At 40.8% G+C, this 23,443-nt stretch overlaps 1 protein-coding gene across 9 annotated transcripts in view; it reads right to left on the bottom strand.

Moving 5' to 3' along the window:
• The window catches only part of LOC135419237 (E3 ubiquitin-protein ligase RNF144B), an 88,749-nt gene that overhangs the window by 15,330 nt on the left and 49,976 nt on the right, over positions 1-23,443 (bottom strand). For 6 of the 9 annotated variants that reach the window (XM_064665539.1, XM_064665508.1, XM_064665531.1 and 3 more), the window contains 2 exons: positions 13,926-14,114; positions 570-674 (listed from right to left, as the gene is read on the bottom strand). In XM_064665539.1, coding sequence (XP_064521609.1) covers positions 570-674; positions 13,926-14,090 — 270 coding nt within the window. In that variant the 5' untranslated portion in view covers positions 14,091-14,114. Of the gene's footprint in view, positions 1-569; positions 675-5,833; positions 5,957-13,925; positions 14,115-23,443 lie in introns of those variants that run through there. The other 3 variants (XM_064665569.1, XM_064665559.1, XM_064665577.1) reach the window with 3 other exon arrangements.

The raw sequence follows: 23,443 nt of genomic DNA, 5'->3' as shown, positions 1-23,443 counted from the left end.
TCCCTTCAGAACAAAGACACCTTTCGTATCTCTTAAGATGTACTTCCTCCTAGTGCTATGCAGATACTTTTCTTTCCATACAACTACAGATCCTTGTGTGTTTATATTGGGCTACAAATTGGTTGTTGAAGCCCAATATCAACATACACAAAGAAATTCTGGCCTTGTGTACCATCACTTTGAGTTCTTGTTCTTGAGTTAAGAAAGAGGCAAGAATTCCGGTGTTTGCAGTCAAATCAAATATGATTTAACTGACAATGCTAATGGAGGCTCAGCAATTCTGGGATACAGGGTATTCTGGTTAAGTCACCTGCATGTGTAATACAGAGGTTGTCCAGGTGCCAAGTAAACCTTTCCCCAAGGCACAGAGGGAGGGAACGAAGAGCAAAACACTTGGAAAACATCTGTTTATTTCTAACTCTGCTTGTCAGTCAGGCTTCTTGCCAAAAGCTCATTAATGGTAATTAAAGGGATGAAAAAGTGTATGATCATATTCATTATACAGATAATTTGGGGGATTTAAGTTAAAAAAAAAAAAAAGAAGAGAGAGAAAGAAAAATTGTGGATACCTCTGCTTCTTGTAGAGTCCCATGGTTCAAGCACACCATGTCTGGACATGTGATAGGAGAACCACAGCCTTCTTGAATTGCCAGCTGCATGTACTGTTTTAGACACTAGAAACAAGTAAAGGAAAGAAAAAAAAGGTTATAGCACACATGTTGGTAACAAACAGATGCCAGAGATGCCGCACAGTTACCACCTCCACTGCCTTAATTGGCTGTCCTGAAGCTCCAGTACACAGAAAACATCAATTATTATAAGCTTGAATGCTACAAGTAATTATATTGGAAAGAACGCAACAAAGAACAATTAATTATGCATGACTTCATCTGCCGAGCATTGCGTTTACCTAAGTCAGCAAGTCAGACCTTTCAGCTTTAACAACCCCTACACTCTGCTAAACTGGGATTGGAGGATTTGAGGGGGGAGTTTCTTTCATTCTAATTAAACAGGCTTCGTTCTTTTGTTTCTCCTCACATGTTCTTAATTCAGACTCTTACCCAACACTCTTCATTGAAGGAGACCTCATTTACAAGAAAGAGACTACTGTTCTAAGCTGCATAAAAGGGGAAGGAGGTTTATAATCTGGTTGGGATGTTATAATCTGCCCTAGAAGACGATGCCATCAGTTCTACCCCTTCATCAGCCCCCCACATAGATTAAGTGATTTCCGTGGTTTACCATGATTTATCATCAGCCTCTACTCTTTCCAAAGTCCACTTACAGCATGGAGGCCACCTTATGAATGTTTCCAAATTGTTTCATTACAAAAATGACAGGCCTCCCCACTCCAAGGAAAAAAAGCCTTCTGTTCTCCCAATACTTTATTTGGCATACCAGTTTCAAATGTATTCAGCTTCTCTATATGACACATATTATGGAGTCTTCAGTAAAATCGTGGCATAAAACTGATGCAATGGAGCAAAGAACAGTGCTTGAATAGTACCTCCAAACTGCACAGGTAAGTAAGTAAGTTTACTTCTAAATCAAATAAAACAACAAAGTCTCCTCAAAATAATGACAAAACATACAGTCAATTGCAAATCACCATTAAAAAAATAACAAAACAACAAAACATGTAATTTTGGCAGGGTTTTCTTGCTGACTTCTTCCCTTATTGCCCCACCAGTTTTCAAGAAATATGTCAAGGTGAAATATGTCTTCGAGATCTCTGTCTCTCTGCCAATTTTTAGAACAGGCACGGAGTTCAAAAGCTACCAGATAGGTTATGGGGAAATCACAGCCTTTTAGAGCATCAGCATCCCTGGACTCTTCAAAACCATTATTTCATTATGTACAGGCATTTTACATTCAAGTCTGCATTAGTTTGGACTATTCTGAGAAGGCCTTGCATATTGTGCTCTGATTAAAGAAATTTCCTCATTTGTTTTTTTACTGGAAAACTGATTCCCTCTTAATTGTCAGGATAATTAGGACTTTTAAAAATGGAAATGAGATTTCCTTATTATTCTGTCTGTTTCTCTACTGAAACATCCATATCCACATGTTTTGGTTAAATCTGATGAACTATACAGAGATATTAGTTCAAGCAAGTAGAATCAGCTTAACTTAGTGGCATTTTAAATTAACTTACTTTTCATTTGTAAATATTTTAAGTAGAAGAATGTAGGGGTATAACCTAACCAGTAAGCTTTAAATATCTAGCTCACTAAGCAGTAATGGATTCAGATCCAGCACGCATCCCTATAAGAAAGCAGCAGAGAAGGTTCTAAGGAATTGATGGTGCAAGTAGTATGTGGGAGGTGAGGGAGATACTCCCAGGTGAAGCAAAAAAGAAATCATGTAACTGAAAGCAGTATTAGCTCCCTAGGGATTATCAGCACAAATTTAACCAGAGGCTATTCTTCTATTATTCAAACAGCATTCTCAGTGTCCTGTCCCATCTTCTCACCCACTTCTCCCAAAGGCATCTAGGCACAGTGCTTATAAAAAGTCAGTTTAACCACTGGATCAAATCACCCCAGCAGCACACACAGCTCCATCACAGAGCAGTGAGCAACGAGGAGGAGGAGGTACATAACCATGGTGGTGCCTGGGACCTGGTGACACCAGAGCTGCCCTGTCCACATCTGCTGCCACCACGGTCTGGGCAGTGACATCAGGTGACACAGGGAAAGCCAAAAAAAGTGTGCCCAGAGCCCAAGGTGGCTCCCAGTGCCATTACTGATGCAGATGGAGACTCCTCCTGCAGCCCTGCAATCATTAAGCACCTAGGGTTCTCAACATGCTTCAGCCCATATCACAGGAGAAACAAGGTAGCAAGTTCTCACTCTTTGCAGAAATTTCCTCCCCGGTTTGTAGGTGTCCCCAGCCTCCGCCACGAACACTGTAAACACAAAATTCTTCCCTCCAAGTCCTTTTCCTAAGGCCTGCACGCACTGTGTGTTGAGTGCACTTCTTAGATACATGGGCAGAGTCTCATTACATCTCACTCTGTCTCTTCACATCTCACTCTGTCTCCTCATGGGAGACCTGATTACTTTCTGGATCAAATCTCAGGGCAGCATTTGGTGAAAGGCGAATGTTTCCCTCCCACCAAAGCATTTAGTTTACTTTAATTCCTCAGCAAGCATGAGAGAGCAACCTTTTACTTTTGTTAAGATCCTGGCTTCTGTCTCCTCTGTGGCGCTGCCTGATATTTAGTAATTTGTTTTGACAGCACGGTACAGTGGATTTGTATTCTGGGGGCAGCTCAGGTCAGCTGGTTACAGAAGGAGGACAAAGCCTGAGAAGTTACTGCAGGCCTAGCAGCAGCCCAGAGGCTTGTTCTTAATTTAGACTTCCAGGACAGAAGCTCAGAGCACTGACAATTACCCTTCCGTGCAAGGATGTGCATGAAGCTCTTAAGGAGCTTCGATTCACGGTATGGATTTTGCAATCAGTTTCAATACACAGTATCTAAGTCATTTGCGGTACCAAGCAAGGGGAACAGAGGTTTCTGAGGATTGCTAATGCATCTGTGTTCTTCTTCTCTTCTAACCCATTGCTTGGTTGTAGGTGAGGATAGCTGGGCAACCAAAGCCATCTGTGATACTTTAAGAGGGTGCTGTGCTTTCAGAGGGTGACTTGGATAGATTTCGTAATTGTGCTGTGCATTGCTACGGGTCTTCAAATACTTCCCAGAAAACCTCCCTGTTAAATCATTTCATTTCATTTCATGAAATCTTTTGTGTTTATCTTCTGTGCTTGGAGAAGGTGCAGTGGGTGCAATTCAAGAAGTTGATGGAAGGACTTAAAGGTGCTGGGAAACTCAAAGAAAGCATTTAATATTTACCACTGAAGGATTAAGCTTTTTACCAAAAGCATGTACATGAACGAAGATGGGAATTCCTTGTTCTCTCTTAGCACTAAAGAAGGAACAGTGGAAAATCACTAAAACTTTAAAATATGCCTTCACTTTAACAGCAAAATTGTTTTTAGAGGGGTTTTACTATTATTTACAGCTCAGCTACTAATTTAGCTGCTTACTTGAGAAGTGGCAACTAAGAGTATATGAAAAGACACAAGCCGAAAATGTGATGGAAAGAAGTTTCAATGTCTATATAATGAATCATGATTGACCTTCTCAGCAGTATGTTCTCCCACATTATGGAGAATACGCATTTTTTTGTGAATTTTGTCTAAAAAAATCAGCAGTATGTCAGGAAAACTGCACATACTACATATGCTACATAATTGCTCTTTAATGTGAAAGAAAGATCAAGGTACTCTGTCTTCTGTGGTACTAAGTGTTCCCTGAAAGGATCTTAATCTTGATATCAGAGAAATCATGAGATCTCAACACCCTGGGCTACACTCTCCCACCAATTTCCCACGGTGTGGTGACTTTCGAGAACGGAGAGCAGTCAGTGGCTGGAGAGGCCTCACCACAGGACCTGTGGTTTACAGGGACAGTAATATCATACCCTTACTTTCCATGGCCAGAGCGAGTCATCAGCACTGACCCTCTTACTAGTACAGCAAGGTTTCCACAAATGTGGAAAGGCAGAATGGTTGAGGCAACCAACTAAAAATCCTCTGAAGTCTTGCTGAACAGATTAGAACCCTGCTGACTACAGATTAAATTGGAGGTTTGACTCCATTATGTTCACTCCTCAAATAAATGGCAGACACCAACACAAGTAATTTTAACTTCCATATCTGCAAGTGTACTCTAATCAGTTACATTCAGTTTAACCAGATTTTCCCCACCGAGCAACTATATCACGTACATATCTGTGTTGTGGAATACACAACAAAATCCTGATGCTTTCAAGCAACAGGGATCAGTTCAAATGTGACAATGTAATTCCACCAGTAAAATTCAGTACAATGTTTTAGTGCTGATCTGGCTTTGCCAAGCACGTTTTGCTGCTGCTGGAATACTGTCAGCTTCAGTAAAAAGAGCACTCCAAGTAGTTTTTTCTTTGTCTGAGATTCATAATGCATAATGACACTTTTTTTCAATAATTTTCTGTTTAAGCGTTTTGGGGCAAGATTTTTTTTTTCCCACTTATTCTGGTTTTGTCTTTCAGGCTTGAAAAACAAGATCAATATCTGCTTACCTACTTCACAAAATGCTGCTCATCAGTATATAATAAGTTAAGACCTGTAAAGTACCTGGATCAAATTATCATGCAACATATATGCATTTCTTTTTTATCTTGCAGGACTTCTAAGAAAGATTATGATTAAGGCAAATACTTACACATTCCTCTCCTGGACCTAAGGCTTTGTAGAAAGAGTATGTATGTTGTAACATGATGGAGGCATCTTTAAAAAACTGAAAAGCCTAATCCAGGAATGTACAAACTAATAATATAAAAAATTCCTCCTTCAGTAAGAAACCTTTCCTCTAATCTTTAAAAGTTTTTCTATAGTCAACTGTGAGCTCCAGGAATAGAAAACTCTGTTCAGGCTATTCATGGATTCTTCATTTCAGCACTTCCCCTGCATGCTGCTCTAACTTCAACTTCTTTTTTTCCCTAACTATACTGTACAGGGGAGATTTTTAATGTATTGACCAAGAAAAAGACATCTGTTTGGCAATGTATTTAATCTGCAAAGGAACCATAACAGTTCTGCATTTTAACATAAGAATGAGTTCAAAGTATAATTTCAGTGTTATGTTGCTAGGTAATGATGTGCCAAAGGCACTATATCCCTCTCATTGTGAATCTTAAGTTTCTATTCAAATCTACTTTCAGATAATTTATGTATCAAAGACAAAAGATGGATCTCAATCATTCCTATATACTGCTTTTTCAAGTACCTGGACTTGTTCCACTACTTTGCTCCTCTCCCTTCTCCTTCCAGCTCTTCAGCTCCCAAAAAGCAGCCTCATTAGTTTGGATGCAAAAGCATAAAAGGAGACCTCATATGTGATATGACAAAACTGAACAGGAAGAAGAAAGAAAAGAAATGCACTGGCTTATTTTCCTGTCAAATGCCACAGATACTGCTGCTAGCCACTGTGTAGCAGCTGGTACAGGGTAAACAAGGATATTTGTCATTAATTCAGCTATGGAAAGGGAAAAAATAGATCTACAATATTTCTCAGCCAGTACTAGGGCATGATCTACATGAAATGTGAAAATGCACAAAATAATTCAAGGCATCTTGCCAAAACAAGGTCCTTCCTACTAATATATAACTTGAATACTATTTCCATTTCAAAAAATTTTAGAAAAACTCAGGTTTCCATCTCAAAATCCCACAGCACTGATTTAAAATGTTGACTCTCTCTTCCAGATTTGTCCTCAAAACTGTATTGGCTTGTATTTGGTTTTGTTTAGCTTTAGCCTTTTTAAAAATTCAATAATTGAGGGGCAGAAAAAAAATACTCTAAATGGAGAGAAGGCTTAACTTTTCAGTTGACATTCCTTAGTGTCTTATGATTCAGAACAGATCAACATATATGCACCTAGTTATAATTTTAGTTCTGGGCCAGGTTTATGTATTTTTTATTCAATAAGATATAACTTTCACTTCTTTCTTGTCATTTAGAAATGTTACCTGTTCTGCAGTGCATACACAAGATAATGTAGCAGTCATGAGGTTTTAAATGGAATATGTAGTATTACTGATTTTGGTGAGACAGTTCATGTCAGAACTCTAAATCTAATCACATGATCTACCCAGCATCTAATCAATTTTGTGTGCCCAAATAAATATACCTCCCTAAAAAGTACTCCCTAAAAAGTGTTTATTACAAATCTACATAATGTTTAATAATATGTTCATCATTGTCATGATATCTGCAATTCTGCATGTTGGTCTAAAACATTTGGCCCATTATAAAATGGACCAGTCACTTTCAATGTGTGGTAATCAAACTCCTGGAATCTCTTCAGTATCTCTCAACAGATCTTAAAACTAGATGAATCAAGTCCATTGGCAATTAGCTTGGAGGCATTTGCACTTCACTTGGAAAAAAATGTGAGGCTTTTCCAATTAAAGAAAATTTTTAAAGTTTAAAAGTTTTTAAACTACACCACAGAAATAACCATTTCTTAATTTGCTACAGATAAACTTATGACAGGCACAGTTTAAAGTGAGAAACAGAAGTTCAATGAAATATGCATATTGTCCAATCTATATTTTACCTGCTAAGGACCAGATGCAGTGATAAATAAGTTGCTTTCAAATGGATAGAAGATCAGGCCACATAAGAGTCTTATTAAAAAAAGACACTTGAAAGAAAGTTTAAAAATGTGATTGTAGCTTCAGAGGACATAGTCAGCTCATGGCTTAGTATAAGGGAAGGAATAACATCACTAACAAGCATTTTATTTTGTCATGACCAAGTGAAAACACCAAGCAAACGTGACAGTGGACCAGAATATAATGGCCTCCTCCTGTTCCACAAGCCTATTTTTATGGGGTCTTTCAACTGTATTTGAGAAATATATTGTCATCTTCCTTATCTCAAAATATCTACCACCAATGGTGATAGATTCTGCTCAGAAACACAATCTAAAATGAATTTACAAATGGCCCAACACATCCTGACAGTCCTTCATTAAATCAGGATAGGTTCCTGGTAATCATTGCCATGAAGTGGTACCACCAAACAGAAAAGGACCAGAAAACAGGACCAGAGAAACTCACCCTTCACAAAATGGAACCAGCTGCAAATATCATTTCTTTTGCCAAAACCTGTATCAGGCCTTACCAACAGCTACAAAACTGACATGACCATGAGGCTTATGTCACAGTCTGGATCAGTTACTGCAGCACTTTCAGGCACTGACAACTTACTTCACATCTGTTTCTTCATTGGTTAAATGAAGAGAAAATCAACTTTACCAATGCAGTGCTGTCATTAATGTGTTAGGTTCCTCTTCCTCACCTGTCTTCTCTTGGCCACCATCCAGAGGCTGCCACCTCTATTGGCTTCAAAAACATGTACCCCCTCCTCTTCCTGAATAGCAGTATCCCTCAAAAGGCCCTAGCTTACATTTGTTCTCTTTTGGTATCCCTACTAACTCTGTCTTTGCTGTTACTCTGCACAGAAATGCATGCAGGAAGTTCTTAAACCATCTAGATTACTATAAAAGTGCTATGTGTTCAGTGTTAGTATTAGCAGGTGCAGGAATTTTCTTTTTTATAAATTTAAAACAAAATTATTCTGGAACATTTCAAATGTTAAGTTGGGGAAAAAAGAATCCCAAATGTCAACACTTGGAAGCAGAAAACAACCTGAGGTGAGCTTTATATAAAGTAAGTGGGGCACTGCAGCACAAGGTCTATTTAGGAAGAGGAGAAGGTAGTGTTCTCCTGCAGCCATGAGCACATGCAGATGTCTCTCAGGATGGGGGAAAGAGAAGGAAAAAAAGGGGGAAAAAACATCTTAAAAATTAGCACAAAGAAACAGAAGGGATACTAAAACCCAGTGTTGGCTAGATGATTGCAAATCCAAATATTCCCTTACTTAAAAGTTTTATAAGTAGCCTTTAAGTTGACTACTCATGTATATTTGCTCCACTTAGCAGGCATCCCACACTCTTTGTCATCTGCCTCCTTCTTGTCTTTGATCTACTTAGTCTCTCTCCTCTGCTCTCAGGCTTTTCTGCCCATGCTTTGGTTTTTCCATTTCACATTGGTTTTTCCAGCTTTCCAGTGCTCCCCTGCACAAGCAATCTGAAGCTTCAAAACACTAAGGGCAAAATGTTGATATTCAGCCACCCAAAGGAGGCAGGGCAAGACACAGCTGCTCTTAAAAAGATTAAGCAGAGGAGCCTAAGAGTGTCCTGCTGACGAAGTGCTAACAGAGATACTCCTATCTCTGTAAGAGTTTCTCCTTCCCCTCTAGCAAAAGTAGCTGGTAGCAGTCTCTCTCAGAAGCTGCAGCCTCCCAAGGGCCTGACTTGCCAGGCAGGCAGCTGCCCAGGGCACCAGAATGTCCACAGCAGCAAAAAGAACCTTTTCAGTCCATGTCTAGCCCTAGCCGTGCTGTAACACATAGCTACAAGCAGAATTTTTTTTCTCCAAATGTCTTCAGAATATCTTCTATTTACAGAAGCATAAGACAGCACGGAAGTTACCTGGACTTCCACACCCATTTCTGCTTTTAAGGCTACATTAAGTTTAATCTCATTTTGACTTTATTTTGTGCACCAAAATAGCAAACAGGTGGATCATCATGGTATTTGTTTTGCATGTTTGTAACCCAGTTGCCTCACACATTTCTCAGAAGCACAAGACTGAACAAAGAATCCGCTTGGGAAAAAAGAAGGGTGAATCATGCTAGTTCTGCATAAACCTGTGCTGACAACAGAATAACATACTTGAAAGCATCTTCTGTTTTCAATTTGTTACATGTTGTCTTCAGCATCTCGAACCCTGTGCCAGTAAATAACACACAAGTTAGATGGATGTAAGCTGCTACTTGACATAAATAGTAGCAATGCCATTTATTGCTCACCTGGCTTAGAAGTAGTGGAAAAAATAGGAAAGACAAAACCAAAAAGAATAGATGTGCGGGGAAAAAGCTGACATCAGTTTTTTTACTGACCCCCTAAGACCACCTTCTTCATAACAGCACTGCACTGGTTCTCTTTCATCATCACCACCAGGGCAATCTTATCACATCTGCTAAAATCTCTCACAGGGCCCTTGGTATTTCCAATATTATTGCAGTCCTGCACTCCTCACTAGTGCTTCCAAAGGGTTAATTATGCTGCGCTAGACACCAGGGCACTTCCAGCAAGAGGACGAGAGATGCATGTGATCCCACCGCTCATTGTCTCTCCTTGACATTTTCCCAGTTTCAGCCAAGTTTTGAAAAGGTGGGAGTCTCCAAGATGTATACCTTCCAGCCAGTTTAATGAGCACCAAACCTGGGCAACACTCAAAGGCAAAGCGGGGAGGATGGCCCATCCATTTTTGGCACTACCCCACCATGGTGCTCCTGAGTCCTATCTGAGTGAGGTAAGAGCACTGCTAGAGCTCTCTGGGGAAGGAAGAAGAGCAAACATGGAGGAAATCTGATTAGAAATAAGTATAATATTCAAAATATTATTTTGTAAGTGGATCAATCAGGATGTAATTATCATTAGTTTGCTTTGGATATAAGTGCACCAAAATACTGCAATATTGTGATGATGTAGCCAGACACAATGTATAATTATTTTATGTACATATATAAGCCCTGTGACTACCACAGGGGCAAAAATCTGTGTAGTTGCATATCCAAGGAAGAAAAAATTACAACACCAGGTAAACACAAGGGACTGTTGATAAGAAGGACATCCCCCAAATATACAAGGATGAGTGGCAAGACAAGAAACGAGATAAGCAGTATGAGGAACAGATGAGACCCCCTCCATTTTTTTGAATGGGGCAAGTAGCATAAAACCATGCAGCTTAAGCAATACATATATTGCTGAAGATCGGTATGTAAGAGAGTGCACCACAGCATGGCACTCTGCAAAGGTTTTACAGGTATAGGAAATGAACTGAATAATGTAAAGTGCAGTCCTCTAAAACTTTTGCACATAAAATATACCTCACATCCTTACCCAACCCTCTGCAGAGACCAGCCTTTCATTCAAAACTAATATAAATCCAAACACAATGAAATCAAGTAATCCGGTACACTATAGCCATTTCCAGATTCTTGGAATGTGTGAATGTGTGCTTTATCTCACATTCCAATGGAGTCCTACACCAAGTGCAAAAAATGCTGAGAAATACAAAGCTGAGGCCTCTTCAGACCTGGTTGGGCTACCACTGTCAGATGGTGCCGCAGTCCGAAGGAGGGATGGGGCCGTGGCACAGCACGGGTCCAGGACACAAGGTGGGGTGCAGGTAAAATCCTTTATTCCAGTGTGCACGCGGGTTTTTATCAACTCAGGAGGGGAAAGGGTCAGAATATGGGGCGGAGCATGAGACAGACAAGCAGGGGTACAAACCAGGATAGGGACATGGGCAAAAGGGGGAGGAGAGCAGGAGGAGCCGGGGAAGGGAAGGGTAAATGGGGGCTGTCTCCTCTCTGCAGCTTCTCCGGCCAATCAGCAGAGAAACAGGGGAGCAAAGAAGTGAACAAGCCGGGACATGCCCAGGAAATACAAATTCTGGGGAAACATACAATGAGTATATACATAATAACTGTAAAGTCTGCATCATAAAGTCCGTTCAATCGCTGTACATATTTTTCCACTTCTGAAATCGTTCCCATTCTAATTCTTGGTTCTTGACAAGATGGCAAGTGTGTTCTGCAAATCATCTGCTTTCTCTGCTCTAAACAGAGGGAGTAAAAATGTTTATAGCTATTTGAAAAACTCCTGTCTTACTAGCAACATTCCACCAAAATGCAAACATACACCTTCTTAAACACAGTTTGCTTACTTTGGCTAGAACACAGCTTTTACACTGTATAATGTTTATTGCAAGAGTTTCTGAGCTGAAAACATAGCTGTACAAAATTCCAACTCATTTGATTGCCTTGGTTTTACAGGCTACAAATGAAAAGGAAATATAATCTCACCCCCTGCAGATGTCTAAATAGTAGCAATTTCCAGTTATTTCCAAAGCCACAAATGCTGTAGTGAAAAATAATCATAGTTGCAGAATCATTGTTATTGTTAGAAAAAAAAATGTAACAGAATGAAAATTTAACGAAACTAATTGTTTCATCTCAGTGGAGCAGAACCCATTATGTCCACGTCGAGCCCCTTTGTACTTCAAATTTAATACTACTCTTGGATCTATAAAATTAACCTTAGTGACAGAAAATAAGAATAAGCTATACAAGCTGAAAGCATTGTCAGCCAAAAAAGATATGGGCTCGATCCCATAGCTCACAGCTGACACTCTTACTCCAACATCTTTCTTAAGGGTAGTGTGAAGGTATCTAGGTGCCCTAGCATGAGTGGGAGGAAATTTTGGGCATGGCACACCAGTGTAGCTGCTGCAGGCTGTGCCCCGAGCAATCTCCCATGCAAGCCCCAGCACCGAGGCACTTTGTGTCAAGCTGCTTCTGACACTGCTCTATGGAGGCTGCTCGAGTAAGCAACTCATATGGCCTCACAGAAACTGCTCTGGATTCAAGACAGAAAGCCATAAAGCCAGGTTAAAAGTTTCCAGAACCCCTCTTGTTACAGGATGCAAGTTCTACACGTCTCTATTTCATCAGCCCAGACATGTCCATCGGGAGGACATTCAGACACAGACAACAACAGTCAGACAAAGGGTAGACGTGGAGCATAAGCACAGTCGAGACATATTACACCCACTGAAATAAATAGAGCATGTCTAAAGGCTTCTCCCAGCTGCATTCGGTGCTCACTCATGGCTGGCTCTTGGTTTAGACAAAGTCAGTGAAGTTTGCACAGATGGCAAACAACTGTGACTGCAGTTTCCATGTCACTGTCATGGCACTGGAGAGCCAAGCTCACAGGAGATGCTCTTCTTGCTACTGGCCAGGTAAGGAGTGTGTGGATGGGGTGGAAGCTGTGGCACCAACAGGGAACAATAGGTGGGGACAGCAACAACTCCAACCCATCACCAACCTCTCCCTTTGGCCAGTGTCCTGGAGGAGCAGAGAGTCCAGCTCCTCCTGGCACAGGCCTCAGCAACTCTCCTTTCTCCAAGGGCAGAAGGATTACTCCACACAGCTAACATTGAGTTAATGTGCCATTAATGATACTAAATCAGAGACACTGAGTTCTTAGAGAAGAATGGGACCACTGTAGAAGTATCAACTTCTACATTTATTTTTTTTTCAATTTAAAGCAGTATCTTCCTACCTAATCTTTTAGGTATGTGCTCTTAAAATTTTTGTTACGAACTAAAATACAAAATTGTTTTGTGGAAGTCAGTATGGGAAACAAACTTCATGAACGTCAGGTTGAAATGTATATTAATCAATCTTACCCTAGTTTCTTGAAGCACACAGCTAGATTGTCATCCTATTTAAGCTACCCTGAGTTCAGCATAAGTGAAGATATTTTCACTCAAGATGGCTTCACAAATATCAGATTTCTTCTGTGAGTTCAAACAACCAAGGATAAAACTTAAACATACTTGACTGATACTTATCCAAAATTCATTGTTAAAAAAATAAAGCCGGGTACATTTATTTGGGAGTTAAAAAAAAAAAAACAACACCAACATCCTCCAGTGACTTCTGACCTGTTTCCAAAATCCATTAGTCAGCCACATCAAAGTCACTATCACCAGAGAAACTACACCCATTTTTGCATGCTGACAAAGAGACCAGAAGACTGTTACTATCTGTAGGGCTCTTATCAGTTCACTCAACCTCTCCCTTTATCATTTCCACCAGCTTTATTTGATCTGAATTTGCAGGACAGAAAGTCTTTACTTACAACCATAGGCAATGCATGACCTGGGCAACATCTCTGCAGCACAGACTGCAGAGAGGCAAAGGTTCAATAGGCCAAGGTTCATTTTTGTTTAGGTTTTTTCATTGTCCTTAAAAGTTAAGTAGAAGACTTTAAATGTCTCTGAGAACTCAGAAAATGATAACAGGGAAACAACACCTCACAGCTATCTTATGATGTTTCAAGATTTTGCTTCAGAAAAAATAAATACTGAGATTACATACAGACTGTGTATGTTCTCCAACAGTCTTAAAATGCATTTTTTTTTCCCATTTATTACTGGGATTTGTTATTATTTGCTATGGGACCATCTGTTAGAGTTATGAATTTTCAAAACCAGAATGACAGAGAAATCTTTTAAATAAGGCAAGACAGACTAACACCACATGCTCTTTAGAAAAGCATCCTCTGTCAGCATGGGTAACATATGCTTCTTGTACAAGACAAACAATCACATTTCACAGTTTTATCTTCCATTACCCTGTTTCTGTAATGTAAAGGCATTGTAGATCTTACCGCTGTACAAAAGATGCAGCTGCATTCCTGAAGAGTGGTCATCTTATCCAGGGAATATTCACAGAGACATAGCTTGCAAGTGAGTAGAGGCTCCAGAGCTAGCTCTCCAGCTTCTGACACATCAGCTGTCATGGTGTGAGGACAAGCCTTCCCAGCAGAGCCCATTCAGTCATTAATAGTCCACTCAGCCTGAAAAGAGAAATTGATAGCTGAAACATCACACAAGCCATGGAGTCATTTCTATAGGCCTGTGAATTTACATCTAAAACCCATAAAAGCACCACCACACCCAAATGTACTACTTGACATCTTAGGGCCAGTCTCCCACTTCAGGCCACTCAAAATTTATAAAGAAGGTGACTGAGAGCCCACCTCATCCAAAGACCTGAACTTGGCTGCGTTCTCGGAGAACATTCATCTTACTGGCACAAAGCATTGCAGTCAGGCTGCTTAACATCAAATTAAAGAAAAAACCAAACAAACACAAACCAAAACCCATACAGATGGGGCATTACCTATATTACATGCAACAGTATAATGGTCAGAGCCCTTACCGAAGTCCTAGGAGCAGGGACATGATTTGGGAAAATAAATTGTTAATTAAAAAAATAAACTGATTCATATGTACATAGATATATATCACTCTGCCTTTTCAAATGAGCTTCAGAGTCATTCCCCTCCTATCCCTACGAGATCCTTCAGTCTTCGTTGCACCCACACAGTTCCAGTGAGTGTCTCTACTCACACTATTTCATCTGATGGCTCAGGAGCTTCCCTGAGCAGTGCAAGACAAGAACAGATTCTCACTTTCCAGGCAAGCATTTCAAATATTCAGTTTGTAATGTAAGTGGTGGGTACCATGTACTCCACCTTCTCCATGAGTTGTCACTGAGATAGCAAGATAGATACTGCAAGATGGATAGTGAAAGCATCTAAACCCAGGAAAAGGTTTCAGATTGCATGTCCTACTTCATACAGGGCTGAAGCTTAAATACAAATGAGTAAGAGTATTTCATGTGCAGTCCTCTTTTCTGCTTTGCCTTGATGATGCCAGACAGTAGCTTTTGTGCATCCCACTCCCTGGCATCCAGATCTTCTATTTATTTCATAGGGCTCCTAGGCATCTAACTGAGGTTTGTGAACCAAGAACTAAGTGCACTAACACTTTGACAGGAAGATGCTCAGAATAGCCATGTTTTCACCACACATATCACAGCAATGATTGGGGAAGAAATCTCTATTCTTTGATGAGCAAAAAATGGAAATATCATGCTCAGAGGTAATGTTTTATGGCCTAAGCATTTGAAAACACTGCACCATAATCATAAAAAATTTCAAGACCCTCATACCTTCACAGTAACACTGAAGAAAGAATTAAAAAGAATATCCTCAAGCTTAAGCTGAAACAATGCAAAGCACATTTGCAGATTTTATTTGCCTCAACATAGACAGTGGGGTTCACTGCAGCATTTAAGGCACAGGAAAATCTATTCCTGTCTCTAAGAAACTTGACCCAATTTTCAAAGACCTGCTTCTGAACACACTTTGGTGGTGGCAAGCTGACCTTCACACCTACTTGTTACAAGCAGAGACGTGGTGGCCAGCTGTACACAGCTGCTTGCAGCGGCACCAAGAGTGCATCTCCACTAAACCTAAAGATCTATATCACGAATGGAGGTTGCCTGAACACGAAACCGACAAAGACCCATCCATGTGCCTGTCAGATTTGACATCTCACAAGATAAACAGGAGACTCAAGCCCTTTGGTCCACTTCTGCTGGCCTTCCCTGCAGTCCTGAGCGTCCTCGTGGCAGGGCTGTCAGGTCACATTTGGCAGCATGTCCCTGCTGCCATTCTGTGGCTCCCAGAGCAGCCAGGCCAGCTGCAGATAGTCAGTGTGTATGTGACTTACTCACTTGCAGTACCTGCTGAATTCCTCCATAGAGGGAGAAATAATGAGGCTCATGGAGTTCAAGTGGTCTATGCACATGGAACCCTTCCCCACAGTTTCCATTTCATAATCTGATGCACAGCGAGCCCCATCCCCAGACCTGTCCCCTAAGCTTCATGACTTGTGCTCCCACAATCTGCAGGAACACACTTTCCTTTCAAATGTCGTGCAACCACAACAAATCTGGGTCAGAGCACACTTACTCCTTCCTAACTTTTTCACTTTGAAGATTTTTAGCCTAGCCTGTCAGAGAAGCCACCAGATTTGTACCTTGGGATGTCTTTGCTGTAAGCACCCAGTTTCAAGAGATACAAGAGTCATAGCCAAGATTCTGGCAACCAAATTCCTGATCACAAATCCAAAACAAACTCTCCATTTTATGGCTTCCTATCACTAGTTCAAAAATGTGCCAGTCCTACATTATTGTTGGTGCAGTCCTGGGATCTGCTACCATGATGTCCCCCACAATTTTTCCATACAGCTGCAGAGCTGGAACTCCAGCACAGGCAAGAACCTTGAAAGGAAGCCTCCCTCTGAGTCAGGAATTACAATACTCCTCTGTAATTACTGCAAGGGAGTGGGGGGGGGGGGGGCACACTGAGTCACTGGAAACGCTATGGCGGATCAAGAACTACCTGTTATTTAAAACTACGTGCTAGACATTATCTCAGTATTTAGGGGAATTTTAACATTTTTACTCAGGTTGCTTTTCAACATGAGCTGCATCAGTACAGGGAGCTACTCATCGCCACCCTGCACAGATCTGAAGTTTCTTCATTTACACGGTAAAAGGTAACAATGTTAAAAGGAGGGATGCACAAAAGGACAGGTAGGAGTATTTCAGGATGTGGGAACAGATAGAAAATGGATACAGCTCCTTCCCAAGTCAGTGTTCTTTTTATAACCAAGAGGGTTATGACCCTGCATGCAGGCAGCATTAAGGCAGCCGTAGGAAGATTCAGGTGTATGACTGAGGTTTAGGGCTGGGGGCTAATTTTAGATGGCCTAAATCCAGGACTCAGTGCAACAGCAACAGTGACAGTGAAGAGCAGGCTCCAGATACACCACTCTGCCCTAGTAGCAACCACATGCCACAGTATGATGGCTGTAGGGACTCATTATGACATCCCATTGTCATTATGATAACGCTTGTTTCTGAAGACTGTAGGTTAAATTCAGTTTTGCTCCCTGTCCCTCCACACACTCATCTTTCCCTCACACCAGGATTCCAGAAGAGAGCTGAGATTCTCCTTAAAACAGGCAGAGCACCCCATGGAAATCTCCAGCAGACAATACCAAGCAAACCTGGCAGACCAGAGGATCCAGTCCCCAGACAGGCCAGGCTCACCTCACCGCAGCCTCAATAACCTCATTGGAGCTCATCAAACAGAGCAAACAGAATCAAAGACAAGGAGACAGCTCCGTGTCCTGCCTGCTCAGCCCCTGAAGGAGAAGCACCATGGCTATTAGGAACAAAATTCCCTCCATACTCCCTGAGAGACCAGCTTGTCCACAAGCAGTTTTCTGGATCAGGCTGGCACAGGCAAAGCCATCCTGTTAGCACTGAAAGCCTGCCTGTCCAAGGGGGAGTAGATGCATGGCCTTCATGGCCTGTTCCTTTTCCCAGGGCAACCCGACCCACTGGTCTCTGTGTCTGCGCAGCAGAGTTGGGACTTCTGCTACTGCTGCCAATGGACACATGCAGGGGGAAGAGTTAAGGGTTATGGAGAAGGGTAGCCCCATCCAACAGCATCTGGCCTCTGAAATCAGATCTGCATAGGAGGTTCATTCTCATTATGAGATCACAGTGGAAAAAGTGGGGAGAGAAAGATGCAGGTCTTCCTCCAGTTCTCACCTTCTTCTCCTTCTTCTGCTCTTTACCAACACTTCAAGATGATTGTCCTCCCCGAAGCTCTCAAACTATCTCCTCAACTTTACCAGCCTGGCAGAACTCACTTTTCCATGTGCTGCAGAGAAGGCATGAAGTTTTACCTCAGTTGCTCTGAACTTTTATGGCTTTCACTTTGCTATGCTTAGTCCCACAGACTGTCATTAGTTAATTATACAACCATCAGTTCTCTTTACAGTGAATTAAAATTCCTATTGTAATTACAAGTAAGTTGCCAATAGGTTAGGCTGAAAAAAAACTCTGCTGTAGATGTACGTGTTGTGCAGGGGAAGAGGGAGTCACTGAAGAATGAGTTGGGGACAAAGAGGAAAAGATCATTACATATTTGGTTAGATCAATAAAAGTGGCCTGAAATAAAAGTAAATGAGAAGTCTCTGAGAAACAATGGATCCTCATATAAATAAACTACATTTTTAAGCACTAAAATCTTCCCTTTCATGCTTACAAACACAAATGACCCACTTAGGTTAGCATCCCAAGCAAAGGAAGAAATGTGTTACTGCAACTGTGATGCAGCCCCTAATTGATCACAAAAACCTCCCCTGTACAGCAACACAGGCTCCATGAGATGTTGTGGAATATGGATAAACACATTTCAAGGACATTCTAACCCAGAGAATCCTGCACCAGCATAAATCAGTGGCAAGGAAGGGTCAAACGTACTCCAGTGTGCGTACTCAGGACCTTTAAAGATCCACTTTTTTAACATACTTGTATCAGTCACATGCATGCACACAAACACAAATCATGCTCCTTTATTCATTGCACAGGATTTCCAGGAAACTGGACATCTTTCCTCAAATTGTATGTTACCTGCCTCATAAGAGGACTCATACTTCCCTGGCTCTGACGTTAACGGTATTGATGCCACAGGATAAGGCAGGACCAGAAAGTCTGAGTAAATGTGAGCGAGCTACGTGGGGTCAGCCCTAGGAGGGCGTAAACTGCACAGTCACCAGGACCACAGATTGCCAAGTGCTCAGACCTGTTAACATTTCCTTTTCATTTGTCTGCCTGCGGACACTTTTGCTTTGTCTATGGAACGTGACAAAGCTTTGTGCTTTCACATAGCACAGAAACATTTCAACACTATCTGTAAGCAAGGAAACAGAGTGTGCTCAAAGGAAAAAGGGCTAAGAAGGATAATTACAAGCAGAAACATTAACACAAAAGCAGTGGAGACTTTGAATGAAATATGAAAAACAGAACAAGAGCACTGGAAGAAGGAATACAGAACTTGTATGCCTTCAGGGCCTCCTGACACCACAGTGTCTGATGTCTAGTCTTGAAAATTACTTCCTAACAGCAAATATTTGCTGTGCCTGCTTCTAGACAGGTACCCTTTGAAATCCTGGCGTTGGTGTCCCGAGTGGAAGCTACTAACCCCCTGAAATGGGGGTGAAAGAGCAGCTGGGTGGGTGTCTGGCAGACAGCCAAGGTCAAGCCACCATAGCTCCATTGAGGTGTCAAAAATCAATGCAACCTAGGGCTGAAACTTTCCCTATAAGCATGAATTGTAAGGTAACATCCTTGTTGCAGTCACACAAAGGCTCGCTTGAGTCTGCCCAGCTGCCTCAAACCAAGACTACTACCAAAATACAGAAGTTACTCTGTATTTGGGATAGAGCAAACAAGCCAGGCAGCCTCATGAGCTGCAACATCAGAAAGACATTGTCCATGTGCCCGCAATCAACTCACTGTATTTAGCTAAAAAAATGTGTCTGAATGTGACTTTTACTATTTAGAAACATCACATAGAATCATTAAAGCCTTCTGTACTGAAGCTGAAGGAGAATGAATGGATTTTGTTCAGTACCATAAGTCATCCTTTCATTTTTCACCTGCAACAACAGAGCTCTTGGAGAAGCTACTTCAAATCTTGTGTTTACAAACAATTCTGCTGAAGTTAGTCAAGCTGTATGTTTTTAGCTGCAATCAGAGTTTAAAGGAAGCCAAGAAAGGTACAAATATGAGGCACATTGTTCCAGGAAACGTTAATGAAACAAAAGTGGTCCTTCATGTGTTTTCCCTGTGGGCTGGCACGTGCCTGAGTCTGTCCTGTGGGCAGGGTGAGACCTGACAGGTCCCTCTGCCCCAGTATACCCTAGGCTTGCCATAAACCAGCACCCAGGTATGTGGACTTGCATACATATGGTGGGACTGTAAAGAGGTCTAAGGACACCTGTGGGCCTAACACGCAGCACAGCACTTCCCCATTTTACAAAAAACATTTTAGTATCAAAACAAACTCAAAGCACGTGTGCTACACTCCTATTTAATATACCGGCTATTACTGAACTTTCTTGAAGAATCATTTGCAAGCACTGCAAGTAATTCTTTCTCATGCCCTAGAGATTTTTAAAGTACTCCACCCATTGTGAAATTACTTCAGTGCCCTACAAAAACCTGGTTTGCCATTGTTCAGCTCAGGATTCTGTTGTTTCCTGTAACTAAGGTTCCCTCCTCAAAAAATAAAATAGAAAAAGAAAACTACCTGAAAAATATGAGTGTTAAAAACCAATGCTAAAAGTCAGGCCCTTGGAGAAAAAGAGCAATTATAGAAAGATTTAAAAATATAACAGAGTGGAATTAAGATAATGGGGTCATATCACAAGAAATACACTGAGCTATGAAATTAGGACATGTGAAGGCAGCTGTCAGAAACTTACACTTCTATCAATTTCAACAAAACCCCATCAATACCAGTTTTGGTTACAAGTCCTTAGCTGTCCCAACTCTCTCAAGATAATGTTATTCAAAATTCACTTTTAAGACAGCTTTTTTAAACTCGGCAGATCTGCACAAAGAATTAGTCTGAATCAAGTGCCTTAGTACTTCTGTGGTCTAACAGACAGACCACTAAACCACAATGCATTAATTAAACTTTTTGATATGCACTGCCTACACAGAGTTACCTCTCTAGTCCATATAGCATTACTTATCAGGCAGTGATTCAGTTACGCTGTAAAACACATGATTAAAGCTCCAATTTCTGAAAGCCTTCATCTTCAAGAAGGACATTTAATCATATGTTTAAGTGCTCCTCTGTGTCAAAGCCTGAATGTTCTGCTTTATTGCAATGAGATTATTAACAAGTTAAACGAGTACTTGGATTTTCTGAAATTATGGTCTCAAAAAAGCCAGCCAGATCCACAAATAGAAGGTTTCATTTTAAATACATTTTTAATATACTCAGAATTACTGTATTACATCTGTGCCTTAATACAGCAAGCACTTGATTACACGCATGTACAAGGAAAACCCATTTCTGGATTACCATAATATGCTACCAAGCTGAAGCATTAGAGAGAATGAAAGTATTTCAATATCTGTTCTCTTTGAGCAGGGCTTAAGAAAAGTCAGATGTATAATATTTCATGACAGACTTCTGCACTGTAAAATTTTTATTGCCAGAAAACTTGTTCACAGAACAAGCAGCCTAAGTAAATGTGCTCTCTGGTACACGAGAACACACCGAAGGCAATTTCTCTCACTTGTTTTCATTGGAATGCCTGGAGAAAAAAAATAAACCTTGAGCCACTGTTCAAGAATCAGTAGCTATATGGAGTATTTTCATATCATGCTAGCAACCAAAAAATAAATAAATCAAATGCTTTTAAAATAACGTAGCGAGTGGGAAGCCTCTTGCACACAAAAAAAATGTTAAGGGATAGACTATGGTAATTAAAAATATCATCCAGCTTCCTGCTAGGAATTTTTATACCAGCACTTCAGGATACTTAAAATACACATTGAAGAGCTTCCCAAATCTCACATGCACCCAGTAATTTCAAAACATTCTAGTAAATCTGAATGTCATTAGGGCACATACATATCAGTCTCCAGAAGTCTTTGAGAGTACAGTTGTCAGGTAACATCTCTACTGTACTGTAGTTCTGTGAGGTATGAATAACTTTGAGATTTTAGAACACCAGTTCTTCCCAGTAGCTTCTAGGGACCTTACATCAATATGTCCTCAAGGAGGTTTGTTTTGGGGGGTTTTTTATTTTGTTTTGTTGTTGGGTTCTTTGGGGTTTTTTTGCAAGAAGACCATGGATATTAATTGAATATAACAAACCACTTTTTTTTCTTTCCAAGACAGATGTGACTGCAGTTGTGGGAATCTATGTATTTCCTTGCACTACTGCTTTAGAATAAGTGGGGGGGGGAGTGGGATTTTCCTCCTTCCATTCCTAAAAAACTAGGGAGTCCAAGAAGATGGAATCTAATAGCAAATGGTGAAATAAATGTTACCCCAAGCTGAAAGGCAGCTAGGAAGAGCACTTTCTGATCACTTAAAGAAGAAAACATGTAAACTGAAAAATAAAAATGCAACCTGTTACTAAACTGAAGTGCATGATCCAAACAGGGTCTTCAACTCTTTTCAGTACTGACAGGAGCCACACAATGGCAATATTCATTGAATCCATGAGGATGGGAATAAGCCCTTCTGCATGGGATGTGGTGAGACCATCGTATCACAGAAGCCGCCACCTTCACTCAGTTCTGTGCTTGAACTAGGACATATCAAAGGTCAGGATACAGCTCTATCAACACTAACAGGCTGGAAAGCTACAGCTTCCTGAACCAGATCTACTGAATATGAATCCTGGGCAGGCCTGTGGGCAGTCTTGGAGTTACCCAGATGTATCAAACTTACTATGCCTGAGCAGTATGACGGTGCCAGCCATAGGCACGGGCTATGGTGACACATCTAGTCCCACAGGGAGGTCAATGGTACGATTCTTCTGAGGTTTTATGTTCACCCTGGTCACAGAGCTAAGCAAAGTTGATCAGGACAAAATGCAGTGCAACAGATAAAGTGCAGTCAGACGACAGAACGTAAATGTTTTGGCATCAAACATTTCCAAATATTTCCAAAACACATTCAAACAACAGAATGTTACCAAGTGGAATTCCAAGTATTGGTTACCAAGTCTAAGATTAAACTCTAAAGGTTTTCTAAGTAACATCCCCCATTCTTAATGTCACTATACAACATTTCATAATGCTAAGCTACAAGGAATTTCCACCCAAACTAGTTTGGTGCACTTTAATTTTAACATCCTGTTGACAAGATTACCACTATTAAATAAAAGCACATTCTTCTAAACATTAATGACAAAGTGATAGATCTTCCTTTCTGATCACATGAAGGCTTTTGGTAACTGTAGCGTTTACTAAGTAACAGGAATTGAGCTTTTGGGAGGTCAAATGGGTTGATGATTTGGCTAGCTGTCCCTGCTGAAACAGGAATAGGAAGTCAGATGTAACAATTTGCCTTTGACACAGAAAAAATGTTTATTTTTGTTAATCGGATAACAAAACCTTGGGATATGCTAAATCCTTGAGCTGAAATGTTTACAGTTTAGATAGGGTGTGTTCAGAAGATATTTGTGACATTGGCCTGTTCTAACATCACAGATTTTTAGAGGATATTTGTAAACACACTTTGTTAAAGTGAAAGCAATGCAACTTAATTTGACAGAGAGATCAGCTTTATCTGAGTGTTCATAGTGTGCACTCTTCTTTTAACAGAAACTAATTGGGCTCTCAGGGTCCCCTGTGTGGAGACAGCCAAAGCTATGTCTGGAGCAAGCAGAGTCCTGACTGCAAGGCAAGCAGGTCAGGGCAAATGGAGACATGATACAAAGCTGG

This window comes from Pseudopipra pipra, chromosome 1 (genome assembly GCF_036250125.1).
Source record: "Pseudopipra pipra isolate bDixPip1 chromosome 1, bDixPip1.hap1, whole genome shotgun sequence".
Taxonomy (NCBI): domain Eukaryota; kingdom Metazoa; phylum Chordata; class Aves; order Passeriformes; family Pipridae; genus Pseudopipra; species Pseudopipra pipra.
The sequence above is the reverse complement of the archived record's forward strand: the minus strand, read 5'-3'. Positions and strand labels throughout refer to the sequence as shown.